Genomic DNA, 13,533 nt, shown 5'->3' on the forward strand with positions numbered 1-13,533 from the left:
TGCTGAAAAAAAAAGCAATAGATGTATCGGACAAGCATTTAGCTCACAGGAACACATCAGAATGGGGTTGGTGTGGACACAACTCTTATAGATACCACAAATTGTGACCCAAGATGGTTAAAAGATTCCATGTTTGTCTGGGTGTAGGGATGGGGTCAAAGGAGCAGGTGGTGGGCTTCATTTGCGAAATGATGAAGGAAGAAGAGGGAGAGATGCTCCAAAAGTGCACTGAGCGGGGACTGATCCAGAGACTCCAGACCCTGAAAATACTATTGGATGTAAACTGCAGTGTTACCAGGTCAGAAACACACAGGATCTTCACAGTCATTCTGATTCTCAAAAACAACATCATATCACTTGTGGTGTCCTGTAGCTCAGTGGTTAGAGCACTCGCTTTGCAAATGAGGCACCTGGGTTCAATTCCAGGCAGAGGGCGAAACCTTGGGCAAGTTTCCTTACTCCACACACCTAATAATAATCCCTCCAAAACAATAATAAAGTAAAGAATCTTTTCATTCTTCTCTAAGGCCCATTTCAGGGCTGCTTCAATCCCATTGGCAGAGAGCCCCAGTTCAGAGATAAATTTGGGCCCTGATACCTGATTTTCTCCATCATAAATCCAGTAGCGGGCACCTGAGCAAAGGTAGAAAATCACTAAATCAAAAATTAGGAGTGAAAACAAAATAATAAACAGTTAATACTTAACGTTTCATCCTGCCTGGGTTTGATTCCTGGGCAAGTTTTCTTACTCCACACGCCCCTTGTTTACCTAGCAATAAGTACGAACCCGGTTATTAGTCAATTGATAATGTAATAATCCCTTCAAAAATAATAATAATTTGGTCACTCAATGCATGACTGTTTGTGGGACGCTGCTGTGCACAATTGGCTGCCACATTTCGTCCACAAATATACAGTCTTCACTTTACAGTATATTCTGTGAAGCTCTTTGAGACGTCGAGAAGACTTGAAAAGCGCTATATCAAATGCAAGGATTATTATTATTATTACTTGTGGAGTAGAACGCCTTAGGACGTACTCCCAACGTGAAAAGCGCCATACAAATGTAATCTTGTTGTTGTAGAACTTTTCACACAGCGAGTTGTTGATCTGGAATGCATTGCCTGAAAGGCTGGTGGAAGCCGATTCAATGACAACTTTTAAGAGAAAAGTAGACAATTATTTGGGGAGGACAAGTTTGTAGGGCTATGGGGAGAGAGCGGGGGAGTGGGGTTGATCAGAGCTATGGGGGGAGAGGGGGGAGTGGGGTTGATCAGGCTATGGGGGGAGAGGGGGGAGTGGGGTTGATCAGGGCTATGGAACTGTATGATAAGTTGGTGAACTTTGTGCCAAGGAATTATTTGTCCATTTCTCATATTAGGTATCAAGTTGTAAAAAAAAGTAACAACGATTGTATTACCACATAATTGTTAGAATAGTAAAGATTTCTCTAAAAAGATCACAATAATAAAGCAACAGAAGCAGTTTCTGCGAGGACTGAGGCAAATAATGCTGTATTCAGTGCGGATGTTTCTGCCAAAGTATCTAAATTGTTGAGTGCTGAAATAAATAATAAAGTAACAAATAAATGGTCACAAATATAGGACAGAATTATGTTCCTTTTGTACTTTGGTCTCAGTACTATTATATTATCACGTGTCTTATTGGACCAATATTCTCACAGTTCCATACAGTGGTGAAGATCTAGTTAGAAATTGCCCAATTTACCACCTTTTGTTTTGTGGGTGAACATCCCAGCAAATGGGTTCAGAGCAATCACTGCAGACCGTACATTAACATTGCCAGAGTCTGGACGGGAGGAGCGGCAATTGATTGGAAACAAACCGTTAACTTTTTGCTGCTTACAGTTCCATTGGTGTTTCTTACCCACTGGTACTTTGCCCAAATGGTTATTCATCATGTCTGACCTCAGGCAGAATGAATGCTTTCATCAGTGGGTCAGGGAAAGGATATGAAGTAAACATGATCCTGTTGGCACAGCATTTGTTTTCACAGGGGACTGCAGTCAATATTGTGCCTTCTACGTTGATCAGCAAACTCAAGCCTCACCCCGGCTGCATGAAATAGTCTCAGGCTGGGTACCTTTCAGTTAGCTTGTGAGCCATTTTTAAAAAATAGTTTTTATTCAAAGCAAATCATCCCAGAGGAAGGGAGAGGGAAACCGAGGCCTGGCACATTTTTTCCAACTTAACTGCAATTTTCAAAACAAATTATTCAACAGTGTGGGTGATATTTCTGCAACATATTCAGCTGTTTTTGTACCAATTTTCGCAGAGTTAGCTGATGTCAGTTGTTGGGTCATTACAATTTATCTCAAGTGACCAAAATTGGTTACGTTTTCTGTTTCTAATGACTATCCACTGACCTGTGGGTGATGTTATGGTTGGGCTGGGCCAGTACTAGGACAGGAAGGAGCTGGACTGCTGGCCTGACCTACACCTGAACCGGGCTCGGACCAAAGTCCTAACGGAAAGGATAAACAGGGCTGTAGAAAGGGCTTTAAATCAGCAAAGGGGGGTGGGATCGGGTGGAGATAACAGTAACCTAACGATAAGAAAAAGAAGGGATGAGAGCGAAGGTCAGAGAACAAAAAATGATAAAAACCATAAATATTCTGGGAAGAAAAAAGGTTATAAGAAATAATCACAAAAAATGTGACAAGTCAAAAAGTGTCGGGCAGAGCACATGGGCAGGGGTAAGAGTTCCGAGTAAGAGTTCCGTGCACAAATGCACAAACAACAACAGCTGGGTGGGGAGGGGGTAGAGGCAACAACAACTTGTATTTACATTACGCCCTTCACGTAGGTCAGCGTCGCGGAGCGCTTAACAGTGGCGGAGCCTAATGTAATGGCTTTCAGGACATGATCTGACATGATTCAAGTTCTTGAATAACATCCTTTTTGGAGTGGAACTGAGTCACAGAAGCATATACTGTGACGAAAAATAAAATTAAAAACAAGGTATTTTACAGGAAAAGTCAGAATTTCGCATAGTGTGATAGGCAAAGTATTTATCACATATTTAATGAGATTAGTCCTACTTGGCTGAAGACACAATTTCTATAGAAAAATCCCTGAAGTCTCTAAGAATTGTGATGAAGTATTTGAACAGAAAAGGAGCAATAATTATTTGTTCAAAAAGCAAATACAGAGAGGAAGATATTATCTAAACCAAAGAGGTCACACAAGTACTCAATAAAAACACATGAAGCTGTATGAACGTCCTTATTCCAGCTTCTAACAGTCAACATCTCCCATCCGTTACACGACGATGATTAATTGAAATCTAAATTAATGTCCAAAATAAAGAATCCCAGGAAAGAAAATGGGAAAGTTTTAAACGAGTAAATCATATATCTGCTCAGCGATCAAATCCCAAATTAAGCTATACAGGAATACTTTGGGATCGGATTCTGATGAGTTTCATGAGGTTACTCCACCAGCTTTGAGGGTGATTTAGAATCATCTGTATGGATGGGGGGAGGGGGCACATCCAAAGAAGTCCTGGCCTATCAGACGTGGATATCCATCTTGTACCTTCACCTGAATTGGGTCAAATTTCCAGTAGTATCTCCCTTGGAGGAAATAAGCATAACCTGCAGAGGTAAGATTAGAGTTAGCAACAGAGCAAAGGCAAAGTTGTTATTCATTTGCTATTGTGATTTACAATGAACAATGCGTGCATTGAACTGATGTGTAAATTCAACCCATATGTGTAACTGGCCAGACAATAACTGCTGACAGATTGTGATAGGTAGGCCCAAATCTGAAATACATCTATGTGTACTTTCCAGCAACTTTCAACTGGAGTGGGTAACAATCAGGAATGTATTTGATTTCAAGATCCTCATCCTCACCTACAAGGCCATTCACGGCCTTGCTCCCTCCTACCTCTCCAACCTACTATCCCCCTACCTACCTACCCGTACCCTCCGTTCCTCCGGCTCCGGTCTGCTCCACGTCCCCCGCCCCAATCGCCCTACCATCGGTGGTCGGGCCTTCAGCCTCTCAGCCCCTAGGCTCTGGAACTCTATCCCCCAGTGCCTTCGCCGCTTCCTCCCTCTCCTCCTTCAAGGCCGGTCTCAAAACCTTTCTCTTTGACCGAGCCTTCAGCTCCCCTCTCGACTCTCTACCCCCTCCTCGCTCCCTCCCTTCCCTCCCCTCACCCTGACCATTTCCCCCCTCCTCGCTCCCTCCCTTCCCTCCCCTCACCCTGACCATTTCCCCCCTGCTCGGGTCCTGACCCAACTGTACAGCGCCTTGGGACGTCCTCCTGACGTGAAAGGCGCTTTATAAATGGAATGTTGTTGTTGTTGTATCTATCCCTGTCCCAGAGTGTTGAGGCTCATGTTATTGGACCTGCTGGCATCACAGCTGTGCTCAGCACTGAAGAGACCTGGGATTAAATGTCAGACCTTTCAGATCTGCATTGGGCATACAACTGGGGAGTGAATTTACCAACTGAGTCTCAATGTCCATTATAAATAGAAACATAAGAAAACAGGAGAAGGCAATTCAGCTCATCAAACCTGTTACACCGGTTTATTAAATCTTGTCAGATCTTTAAATTACAATACTTACCAATATCAGCCTCATTAATCTATGTAGTAATCAAGAGAACCATCAGTGGACACGCTCCAAGTCTAGTATATTCCTCCTAGGATTGGGAGCCCAAAGCTGAACACAGTACTTAAACTTTTTTGGGGGGAAATTGTGTTTGCGTTTGCTGGTTTACCTTTTTCAAAGCTTTTTAAAGAGGAATTGGGAATTGGTAGGTGTCTAAAAAGAAAAAAATGTGCAAGGGGTAAAAAGTGGGGGAGTGGGACTGGTTGGGAAGCTCTTTCAAAGAGCCGGCACAGGCACAATGGGCCGTGTGCCTCATGTTGTGCTGTACGATTCTATGATTCTAATGAGTCCAATCTCCTGCTCCTTCCTGGCAATCTGTTCCAGGCATTAATTACCATATGATTAAAGAAAAACTTCTTGGTATCTGTCCTGAAATTGTCCTAAACCTATGTCTTGTGCAGATGGCGGAAAACTGGCCTGACAGTCCACTGCCAACTGTGGCTCGAGCATCTCCACAGCTACCGCCGTTCCTTGACACGCGCAAAAACGGCTTCTACTCCAACATCATCCTGGAGGCTAAACACAACCCTAAAATCCTTTATTCCACCACCCACTACCTCCTCCGTGCCCCCCCTCAGGCCTCCTCAATCTTCACATCAAATGCCAAGTGCGAGGAGGTCATGGACTTCTTTTCATCTAAAATTCACAACATCTGCCAGGCAGCCTCATCCACCTGCCTCTTGTCACCCAACACCGCACCTTCTCTGTCTCCCTCACCTTCCCCATCATCTGCTCCTACCACCACCCCCATCCTACATTCCTTTCTCCCCATCTCTCCCTCCTCCCTCTCACCCACCATCACCTCCATCAAACCCACCACCTGCTGCTCGACCCCCTCAGCACCAACTTGCTGGTCACCCAGCTCCCCCTCCTCTGCCCACTACTGGCTGACATCATCAACCACCTCTCCTCCCACTCCCTCTTCAAACCCCTCCAGTCCGGTTTCCGCCCACAGTACAGAGACTGCGCTTGTGAAAGTCACAAACGACATCCTCTCTATCTGTGACCAGGGCTCCCTCTGCCTCCTTGTCCTCCTGGACCTCTCTGCCACGTTCGACACAGTCGATCACGCCATCCTCCTCCACCGCTTTTCCTCCGTCATCCACCTCAGTGAGACCGCACTCACCTGGTTCGAGTCCTACCTCACAAACCGCCAGCAGTACATCTGCACAAACGGCTTCTCCTCCCGCTCTCACCTGGTCACCTGTGGGGCACCCCAAGGATCCATCCTTGGCCCCCTCCTCTTTCTGATCTACATGCTCCCCTCCCATGGGGTACACTTCCACATGTACTCACATGACACCCAACTCTATTTTTCCACCTCTCTTTGCGACCCCCAGTCCCCTGATGTTCTGCCTGTCAGATCTCAGGGGCTGGATGAGCGCAAACTTCCTTCAGCTGAACGTTGACAAGACGGAAGCCATACTCTTTGGCTCTCATCAACGTCTAAAATCTCACAGCTCTCACCTCCTCAACCTACCCGACCTCCCTCTAAAACTCTCCGAACCCGTACGCAACCTAGGCGTCAGGCTCGACCTCCAATTATCCTTCCTCCCCCGCACCCGGTCCCTCACCAGCACTGCCTTCTACCACCTCCGACGCATCGCCCGTCTCTGCCAATACCCCTCCCCAAAAACCACTGAAACCCTGGTCCATGCCTTTGTCACCTCTCGGCTGGACTACTCTAACGCCCTCCTCACCGGTCTTCCCTCCACTACCATCCATAAAATCCAAATCATTCAAAACTCTACCGCCTGCATTCTCACCCGCACCAAACTCCGCTCCCCGATCCCCCCCAGTCCTGGCCAGACTGCACTGGCTCCTGTCCCAGAGAGGATCCACTTCAAGATCTTCACTCTGGTCTTCAAATCCCTCCACTCCTCTGCACCCCCCGACCTCTCTGACCTCCTCTCTCCTCAAAACAGTACCTGTTGCCTTCGTTCCTCCGGGTCTGGCCTCCTCCTTGTCCTTTGAGTCCTCCACTCCACCCTCGGTGGCCGTGCCTTCAGCCACTATGCCCTGAGGCTCTGGAACTGCCTTCCTCACTCCCTTCGTCTCACTCCCTCCCTTCCCATTTTCAGGTCTCAGCTGAAGACCTTTCTTTTCGACCGCACCTTTGGTCACCTTCCTCCCCTGGCTCCGCCTCCCCTCCCTGGCTCCACCCCCTCCCCTGACTCCTCCCCCCTCCCCTGGCTCCTCCCTTTGGCTCCTCCCCCTCCCCCGACTCCTCCCCCTCCCCATGGCTCCTCCCCCTCCCCTGGCTCCTCCCCCTCCCCTGGCTCAGCCCCAGGATCCGTTACTGTAAAGCGCTCTGAGATGCCGTCCGGTGTGGAGGGCGCTATATAAGTCCAAGTTGTTGTTTTTGTTGTTGTCGTCTGTATCTTGGTACATCCAAAAGTATTGTCTTGGTTTACTTTTTCAATCCCAATTAAGATGTTATACACCTCTGAGGTTTCCTCTGATTTGTCTTCTCTCAAGACTGAAAAGCCCGAGCTTGTCTAATCATTGCTCCTAGCTCATTCCTCCAATACTGGGGACTGATTCAACAATAATAATCCTTGCATTTGCCACAGAACCCTATTACATCAATGAGAAACTTCAAATTGCCTTGTATGATTTTACTATGTTCTTTCTGTATAGTCTTATACTTAGCCCTATGATCACTTTCTCTTTCTCCTTATCAGTTTTATTAACCTTCCTTTTTCTCTTTATCTCTCTTTTAATTTTCCTATTGATCCCTTTTGGCATGTTCTTCTTTAAGTTGCCTCTGTTGTAATTGGGTATGTTTGTTTAAGGATTTAGAAGAGGGCTTCAGGTTTCTGAATCATTTGGACCAGTTCTGGGGCAGATGGGACCTGTACCACATGGATGGGTTGCACCTAAACAGGGCTGGGGCCCTGTCCTGTCCCTGTCCTTGCAGACAGGCTATCTAATGCTGTTGGGGAGAGTTTAAACCAGTTTTGAGGGGGGAAAGGAATGCAAAAAACGAAGAGCTAGAAAATGGGGTATTAAAACAGGGGGGAAATGCAGAACAGGTCAAGTCGGTCTTGGAGTGCATGCGCCTGAATGCACAGAGTTTAGCAAACAAGACTGGTGAGCTGCAGCTCAAGTGGTCATAGGGGGATACGATGTAGTAGCAGTAACAGAAACTTGGCTCAAACAAGGACAGGAATGGGAGCTGAATATTCCTGACTAGAATGTATTCAGGAGGGATAGGGAAGAAAGAAAAGGAGGGGATATGGCATTGTTAATCAAGGATATGGTTTTATAATAATAATAATCCTTGCATTTGATATAGCGCTTTTCACGTCGGGAGGACGTCCCAAAGCGCTTCACAGAACGCACTGTAAAGTGAATTGACTGTATATTTGTGGGCGAACGCGGCAGCCAATTGCGCACAGCAATGTCCCACAAACAGTCGTAGATTGAAAATGACCAATTTCTTATTGTTTTGGGTTTTGGAGGGATTATTATTAGGCTCTGTGTGGAGTAAGGAAACTTGCCCAAGGTTTCGCCCTCTGCCGGGAACTGAACTCAGGTATCTCACTTGCAAAGTTATAGCTGTGGAAAGGGTCGAGGTGCTGGAGGGCCCCCAAACGGAATCTACCTGGTTAGAGTTAAGGAACAAAAAAGGAGCTGTTACACTGGTAGGGGTATACTATAGACCACCAAATAGTGGGAAGAAAATAGATGAGCAGATCTGCAAGCAGATCTCAGACAGATGCAAGGCCAATAGAGTCGTGATAATGGGGGACTTTAAGTTTCCCAACATAGACTGACAAAACAACAGCGCAAAAGGCAAGGAGGGGGAAAGATTCCTAAAATGCATACAGGACAACTTTCTTGATCAGTACGTTTCCAGCCCAACAAGGAAGGAAGCAGTGCTAGATCTAGTTTAGGGGAATGAAGTAGGGCAAGTGGAGAGGTTTCAGTGTGAGAGCATTTGGGCAATAGTGATCATAACATCACTAGATTTAGAGTGCATATGGAAAGGGACAAGGAACCATCTAAGGTGAAGATACTCAACTGGAAGAGGGCAAATTTCAGTAAATTAAAAAGGGACCGAGCCAAGGTGGACTGGAAAGAAAGATTGGCAGGTAAAACAACTAAAGAGCAGTGGGAAGTCTTCAAGGATGAGATAGCTCGGGGACAGAACAAATAACTTCCCACAAAAGGGAAACGTAGGGCATCCAAACCTCCCTGGATGACGAAGGTAATTGTATCTAGAATGAAGCAGAAAAAGGAGGCGTAAGAGGGGGAAAAGATTATACGAGAAAAGGTTAGCGGGTAACATTAAAAAGGGAATTCTAAAATATTTTACAAACATATCAAGAAAGAAAGGTTAGTCAAAGGTAGGGTGGGGCCAATTAAGGACCAAGGGGGCAATCTTACTGTGGAGGCAGAGGGCAATGGCTGATGTGCTGAATGAGTTCTTTGCATCTGTCTTCACAAAAGGAGTGGATGCACCAAATGCCGCAGTATCGGAGGAGAGGGTAGAGGAAATGGATAGGATAAGTATAAACAGAGAGGAAGTACTGAAAAGGTTTTTTAGGCTGAATGTGATAAGTCACCCGGTCCGGACGGGATGCAGCGAAGGTTACTATGGGAGGGACGGGTACAAATAGCGGAGGCTTTGGCTACAATTTTTCAATCTTCGTTGGACACAGGAGTGGTGCCCGAGGACTGGAGAGTGGCCAATGTGACTCCCTGTACAAAAAGGGACAGAAGGACAAACCTGGGAACTCCAGGCCAGTCAGCCTAACATCAGTAGTGGGGAAACTCCTGGAGACTATAATCCGGGAAAGAATAAATCTTCACTTAGAAGAATATGGGTTAATTAGGGACAGCCGCACGGATTTGTTAAAGGCAAATCTTGTCTAACAAATCTAATAGAATTTTTCGATGAGGTAACGGAGAGGGTGGATAAAGGTAGTGCAGTTGATGTAGTTTATATGGACTTTCAAAAGGCATTTGACAAAGTGCCACATGAAAGACTTGTAAGAAAGATAGAAGCCCACGGTATAAAAGGGACAGTGGCAGCGGATCCAGAACTCACTGGGACACAGAAAGCAGAGAGTTGTGGTGAACGGCGGCTTTTCTGACTGGAGGGAAGTGTACAGTGGTGTCCCCCAGGGATCGGTATTAGGATCACTGCTCTTCTTAATATACATAAATGATCTGGACTTGGGTATAGGAAGTACCATTTCCAAGTTTGCGGAGGACACAAAGTTGGGAGGGGGTAAACAGTGAGAAGGATTGGAGCCGACTGCAGGAAGACATAGACAGATGGTAAGATGGGCGACACATAGCAGATGAGTTTCATTGTGGAGAAATGTGAGGTAATGCATTTTGGTAGAAAGAATGAGGGGCAATATAGGCGGTAATACAATCTTAAGGGGGTAAAAGAACAGAGAGACCTGGGGGGGCAGGTAAATGAATCCTTGAAGGTGGCAGGACAGGGAGATAAAGCTGTAAAAAGGGCATATGGGATACTGGGCTTTATAAATAGGGGCATAGAGTACAAGAGTCAGGAGGTTATGATTAACCCATATAAACACTGGTTAGGCCTCAGTTAGACAGGTCTGCAGGGTTATAATAATAATAATAATCCTTGCATTTGATATAACGCTTTTCACGTCGGGAGGAAGTCCCAAAGCGCTTCACAGAACACACTGTAAAGCGAAGTGACTGTATATTTGTGGGCAAACGCGGCAGCCAATTGCGCACAGCAGTGCCCCACAAACAGTCGGGGATTGAAAATGACCAATTTATTATTGTCTTTGGTTTTGGAGGGATTATTATTAGGCTCTGTGTGGGTTATGGGGAAAGGGCTGGGGAGTGGGATTGACATTACATTGCTTTATTCAAAGAGCCGGCACAGACTCAATGGGCCGAATGGCCTCTTTTTGTGCTGTACTATTGTATGATTCTATGATTTTCGATTATCCTCATCTGATAAATAAGGTGTGTCACTTATTTGAGTCTTCATTCCCCTGAAGTTTGTTCATCTAAATTGCATGTTTGAGCCATTTCCCAAGTCAACTGAATATTATTGAGCTGAGTTCAAGATAAAGACTTGAATTCCTGAATAATATCTGGGTCAGTTACTGAGCCAGGTAGCAGGCCATGTACTACATTTACAAGCTCAGAGTACTGATCCCCTGGTGTTGTCTCAGTTTATTCTACTATTTGTATTGCCAGATACACACCCTCAACTGCCTTTGTGGTGATGTTTCCAACACCACTGACACCCATCCATCAGCATTATGTCATCTTCCTCTTTGTGAAGTGAAAGAGGCGATATTGCCAAAGCTGCAGGAGTAGAATGGCTCCCACTCCCTTTACCTGGCAAAACAACTAGAAGGATGCTAGTCAATGGTACCTCTTGTTTCGGATGTTCTCCTCTGATGAGATTATAGAAAGTTATAGAGGACATTAACTATATTGTTGTCCATTTTACTGCAATATAAATAATAATAAACAAATAATCCTTGCATTTGGTATCATGTCTTCTGGACATCTCAAAGTGCTGCACAGAATATACTGTAAAGTAAACTGATTGTATATTTTGTGGGCGAAATATATAGTCAATAGCTGCCACTAATTTATCACTGTCATTGTCTAATTAGGCATCCCATCATTGTCTGCTTATTCTTACCTTTGTCTCTGTGTCTTGTTCACACTTCACGTTCATTGAGACCATTCAGCAGTGCTTTCTGGATCACAAACAATCAAACTCTCTCTTTCTTCACGCACCTGTACTTCTAAAAACAATCACCACTTCTCCACTTTCAAGCCTTCATTCTGCAGAAGCTTATACTTCCAATGAAGCAATAAATCTCATACGACTAGACCTTGAAATGAACATTGCGACTTTTGGGTGAACAATAAACTCAACATAAATGTTGGCTTCTTGCTTAGTCCCTGTCCTACCTTGCTGGCTCCTCCTCTAATGATGTATGTGCTCATCTATCCTATTGAAATGGGTGTATATATGGTACATATGGTTGAACCATCCATTGGGTTATCATCACCTTCTGCTTGTTAATGGGGCCCCAGAGCCTCAATGAGGAATCAGCTCCTGATTGGCTATGGTAGTCATGATATTTGGAACATTTTAGAGAAGACTGAGAAAATGGAAAACCTCATTGTTACAGTTTCAGAGCAATTAAACTTATAGCTTTACTATCCAGATTGTTTATGATAGCTATGTTCATGTCATGGAATTTCAATCCGTATATACCTCCATTCTTGCTATTTCATAGGCCTTTTTCTTTTGTTTGATATTGATGGCAGCTAAAGTATTTGACAACAGTTGCTTCATACTAAAGAAACAAGATTTGCCTTTCAGGTTTATATCAGTTTTGCTATGTATTAATTTGAATAGATTCCACCATTTGTCATTGATTTATCAACTCACCATACTCATCCTGAAAGGTCCCATCGATATTGTGAGGAATTCCCCTCCAATCATTGATGCTGCTGGGGTAAATATTATCCACATGGTTTGTGTTCATGTTGAATCGCCAGTAATCACTTCCTTTAAAAAACAGAATCTTTTCATTCTTCTCTAAGGCCCATTTCAGGGCTGCTTCAATCCCATTGGCAGAGAGCCCCAGTTCAGAGATAAATTTGGGCCCTGATACCTGATTTTCTCCATCATAAATCCAGTAGCGGGCACCTGAGCAAAGGTAGAAAATCACTAAATCAAAAATTAGGAGTGAAAACAAAATAATAAACAGTTAATACTTAACGTTTCATCCTGCCTGGGTTTGATTCCTGGGCAAGTTTTCTTACTCCACACGCCCCTTGTTTACCTAGCAATAAGTAGGAACCAGGTTATTAGTCGATTGATGGATGGATGGATCCCTTCAAAAATAATAATAATTTGGTCACTCAATCCACGACTGTTTGTGGAACGCTGCTGTGCGCAATTGGCTGCCACATTTTGGCCACAAAATATACAGTCAATTCTCTTTACAGTGTATTCTGTGAAGTGCTTTGAGACGTCTCAAAGATGTGATAAGGCTCTGTATCAAATGTAAGGACTATTATTATTAAAAGGCACTGTCTTTATGCTTGGGAAGTGGATGTCTTTTATGTGGCATTGATATCCTGTTCAATTCAAACATATTTTGATGCCATTTGAAAACTTAAATGTACTAAATGTGAACTTGCTCTATTTGCAATAAAGTGTGTTTTGATTTTGGTCAGCAAGATGTGTGACATGAGTGGAAACCTACCACTATTCTTAAGAGTACCAATGAACAATGTTTTACACCAGATGGAAGTGCAGAGCTTCAGCTACGTACCTCTCTGTATATCAATCACCGTTGAAAACAAACCCTGGCTATATCAATGTATGATCATAAACCCTGACTCCAGGTAACATCTTCCGTCAACTGTTGTCGCAAAGCTGATTTTTCGCATCAATAACTTGCACTTATATAGCACCTTTCTCACAGGATAGCCTCTCAGACCACATTATCTCATTATCTCACATCTCATTAGCTATTCGATGGACTTCTGCCTTCAGCTTGGTAGAAGGACCTATACAGGAGAGCTAGTATCAATCATCTCAATGCTCCAGAGGTCCCGGTCCAACACCAAGCTTACTCAACTCCAACTGATTAATTCATGTCTGCTTGTCAGGGGCTTGGCCAAACAGACATGCCTGTTGTGAGGTTAACTCTGCTTTCAGGGTGATCAGTGACAGAGCAATGTAGACTGATGTATTCCAACAACAACAACAACTTGCACTTATATAACGCCCTATACTCAGGGCAGCATCTCAGAGGCTTAATAGTGGCGGAGCCTGACTCTGAGCCAGGAAGATGGGGGACGGGGGAGTTGGCCGTAAGCACAGTCAAAGAGGAGGGTTTTTAGG

General features: G+C 44.6%; 1 protein-coding gene across 1 annotated transcript in view; it reads right to left on the reverse strand.

Moving 5' to 3' along the window:
• Window positions 1-1,817: 1,817 nt before the first annotated feature.
• The window catches only part of LOC103190609 (stromelysin-3), a 66,651-nt gene continuing 54,935 nt past the window's right edge, over window positions 1,818-13,533 (reverse strand). The window contains exons 7-8 of the mRNA XM_042337441.1: window positions 12,067-12,327; window positions 1,818-3,616 (exon numbers count right to left, since the gene is read on the reverse strand). Of these exons, the coding sequence (XP_042193375.1) occupies window positions 3,483-3,616; window positions 12,067-12,327 (395 nt within the window). The 3' untranslated portion in view covers window positions 1,818-3,482. The remainder of the gene's footprint in view (window positions 3,617-12,066; window positions 12,328-13,533) is intronic.

This window comes from Callorhinchus milii, unplaced genomic scaffold (assembly GCF_018977255.1).
Source record: "Callorhinchus milii isolate IMCB2004 unplaced genomic scaffold, IMCB_Cmil_1.0 Scaffold8, whole genome shotgun sequence".
Classification (NCBI taxonomy): Eukaryota; Metazoa; Chordata; class Chondrichthyes; order Chimaeriformes; family Callorhinchidae; genus Callorhinchus; species Callorhinchus milii.